The sequence below is a fragment of the Neophocaena asiaeorientalis genome, unplaced genomic scaffold, assembly GCF_003031525.2.
Source record: "Neophocaena asiaeorientalis asiaeorientalis breed wild unplaced genomic scaffold, Neophocaena_asiaeorientalis_V1.1 scaffold174, whole genome shotgun sequence".
Taxonomy (NCBI): Eukaryota; Metazoa; Chordata; class Mammalia; order Artiodactyla; family Phocoenidae; genus Neophocaena; species Neophocaena asiaeorientalis.
In genome coordinates this window covers 2,679,108-2,682,231 of record NW_020174922.1, presented here as the reverse complement: position 1 = coordinate 2,682,231, position 3,124 = coordinate 2,679,108, and the positions used below count along the sequence as shown (strand labels likewise).

General features: G+C 36.4%; 1 protein-coding gene across 4 annotated transcripts in view; it reads left to right on the top strand.

Annotated features, from left to right (window-relative positions):
- FREM1 (FRAS1 related extracellular matrix 1) overlaps nucleotides 1–3,124 on the top strand; it is a 167,660-nt gene that overhangs the window by 54,676 nt on the left and 109,860 nt on the right. For all 4 annotated transcript variants that reach the window (XM_024760474.1, XM_024760472.1, XM_024760473.1 and 1 more), the window contains one exon: nucleotides 360–502. In XM_024760474.1, the coding sequence (XP_024616242.1) occupies nucleotides 360–502 (143 nt within the window). The remainder of the gene's footprint in view (nucleotides 1–359; nucleotides 503–3,124) is intronic.

Genomic DNA, 3,124 nt, shown 5'->3' with positions numbered 1-3,124 from the left:
CCGGCACCGAAAAAAAAAAAAAAAAAAAAAAAAAATAGATAAGCAATAAGGATTTACTATATAACACAGTGAACTATATTCAGTATCTTCTAATAATCTTTAGTGGAAAAGAATCTGGATATATCTGTATCTATATCTATCTATCTATCTCTCTCTATATATATATCTGAATTCCTTTGCTGTATACCTGAAACTAACACAGTATTGTAAATCAACTATACTTCAATTTAAAAAAAGGATTCCTTGGGTACGTACAACATACTAGACTGAGAAAACTTCTGGAGATAAATCCAATATCATTATACCCCAACACCTGGCAGACTGTTACAAAGGTATGTGATATTTTGTGGACCCAATAGGCTATCCTGTCCCTGGCTTCCTTCAGATGGATCTGTTCAATGGCATCATTTACTATCGTCATTTTGGTGGAGAAATCTTTGAAGATTCATTTGAATTTGTCCTGTGGGACAGCCATGAACCTCCAAATCTCTCAGAGCCACAGGTAAGAGTCCATCTCTGAACTCTTTCCCAAAGTCTTGTCCACAGATATCAGTTCTAGAAGATGTAATTAGAAACTACAGGAAAACAGATTTCAAAGCTCCAAGTTTGAGAAGCGATGGAGTAAGCAAAATTAAGTCAGTTTCTTTGCAACATAATTGCTCTCTTACTTTTCCACAGAGTTATGTAAATTACCATGAATGCAGTGTTTCCAAGGTTATTTAACCATCCGACCCTTCTATAAAGAGCACCTCACAAAATTTGCTTGCTTCATAACAATAACAACAAAAAAACCCACTGGCTTATTTTGTGTGTTGTGGTTAAAACATAGGCTCTGTAGTTAGACTGTCTTTGTTTTTGTCCTGTTCTTGACATTAACTGACCTGTGACTCAGTTTCTTTATCTGTAAAACAACATCCTTATAAAGTGATTGTGAGGGTAAGTGACGTAATACATGTAAGTATTGAGAACTTTCTGGCACATAGTAAGTACTCAATAAATATATCAGCTATTATTTATCATTGCTTTTGAAGAACTAAGAGTTTTACTACCACTCAAGGATATTATTTAAATATATAGAATACAAAAATAGGCTTAAGGAGCCATCATCCTATACAAATTACAGATGAGGAAGGGTCTGGGCAACTCTAAAGGGGTAGACTCCTTGCAAGAAGAGGATGATTGGTGGTAAGGATGGAAAAAAAGGCTTCTGAAAATAAGTGGTACCCACTACATATAGTGTCCCTATTGGTTATATAATATCATCTCATAGTGTCATGGTCACTGACATTAGCCAATGCATAGATGATTGAGCTATTCATCTGTCTGCCAAGATAAAGGTAACAAATGGAAGCATGACGTTTAGAGCCCAGAAACTGAAGGAAGTAGGTGTTCCTATTAAGAGGGAATGGAAAATGAATCAGAAAATTCTCAATTCACCTGCTCATTGACTGAAAAGAAATCAATTCCTTTATAAATAACAGCCTCCTCTTTTCATCAATGCGTAAAATTATGCCATTTCTAGATTACATTTTTGCTTGAGACCTTAGATGATTTGATAATCCAAAATGGAAACTATTAATAGGATTTATTTCTAAATCTTTTGTTGTATCCACTCAAACTGAGCTATGTTTCTGACTAGAATACTGTATCGTTTTTAGCAAACTATAGGCCTTTTTAAAAACAGAAAATTCAGGATTCCTTTTACCTTTTCTGCTATTGTATATTTTATAGGTCATATTTTTCATACCCACAAACATAGATGTCAGTTTCCTCTACAGTAAAGACCACAGTAATGAAAACTTTATTGAAATAAAATTATTTTTAAATCTTGGCAAATATGCCAGGCTGAATTCTATAGATCCAGTTATTCCCCATGATGGATGGGCTTCTAAAGAAGTCATAATTATATTTTTCTCTACTTTTATTCATCTTCTTAATCTATGTTGAGGGGGAGGGAGGGAAGAAAGAAGGGAAGGGTGGAGAGAGAGAGAAAGAAAGGGAGGATGGGGAGTGGGAGGGAGGGGAAAAGGAGGGAGGGAGAGAGGGAGAGTGAGAGAGAGAAACAGAGAAACAGAAAGACTTTTGCTCTGTTTTCATGTACCGCCTATTTTTTGACTCCTAAATATTCTCCAGCTCAGAGTTGTATACCAACATCTCTACCTGACATCTCTACATTCATTTTATTTATTTTTTCTATTTGGAAGATTTATTTATTTTTTAACATCTTTATTGAAGTATAATTGCTTTACAGTGGTGTGTTAGTTTCTGCTCTATAACAAAGTGAATCAGCTATACGTATACATATATCCCCATATCCCCACACTCTTGCGTTTCCCTCCCACCCTCTCTATCCCACCCCTCTAGGTGGACACAAAGCACTGAGCTGATCTCCCTGTGCTATGCGGCTGCTTCCCACTAGCTATCTATTTTACATTTGGTAGTGTATATATGTCAGTGCTACTCTCTCACTTTGTCCCAGCTTACCCTTCCCCCTCCCCATGTCCTCAAGTCCATTCTCTACATCTGCATCTTTATTCCTGTCCTGCCCCTAAGTTCTTCAGAACCTTTTTTTTTTTTTACAGTCCATATATATGTGTTAACATATGGTATTTGTTTTTCTCGTTCTGACTTACTTCACTCTATATGACAGTCTCTAGGTCCATCCACCTCACTACAAATAACTCAATTTCATTTCTTTTTATGGCTGAGTAATATTCCATTGTAGATATGTGCCACATCTTCTTTATCCATTCATCTGTTGATGGACACTTAGGTTGCTTCCATGTCCTGGCTATTGTAAATAGAGCTGCAATGAACATTGTGGTACATGACTCTTTTTGAGTTATGGCTTTCTCAGGCTATATGCCCAGTAGTGGGATTGCTGGATCATATGGTAGTTCTATTTTTAGATTTTGAGGAACCTCCATACTGTTCTCCATAGTGGCTGTATCAATTTACATTCCCACCAACAGTGCAAGAGGGTTCCCTTTTCTCCACACCCTCTCCAGCATTTATTGTTTATAGATTTTTTGAGGATGGCCATTCTGACTGGTGTGAGGTGATACCTCATTGTAGTTTTGATTTGCATTTCTCTAATGATTAGTGATGTTGAGTATCCTTTCAT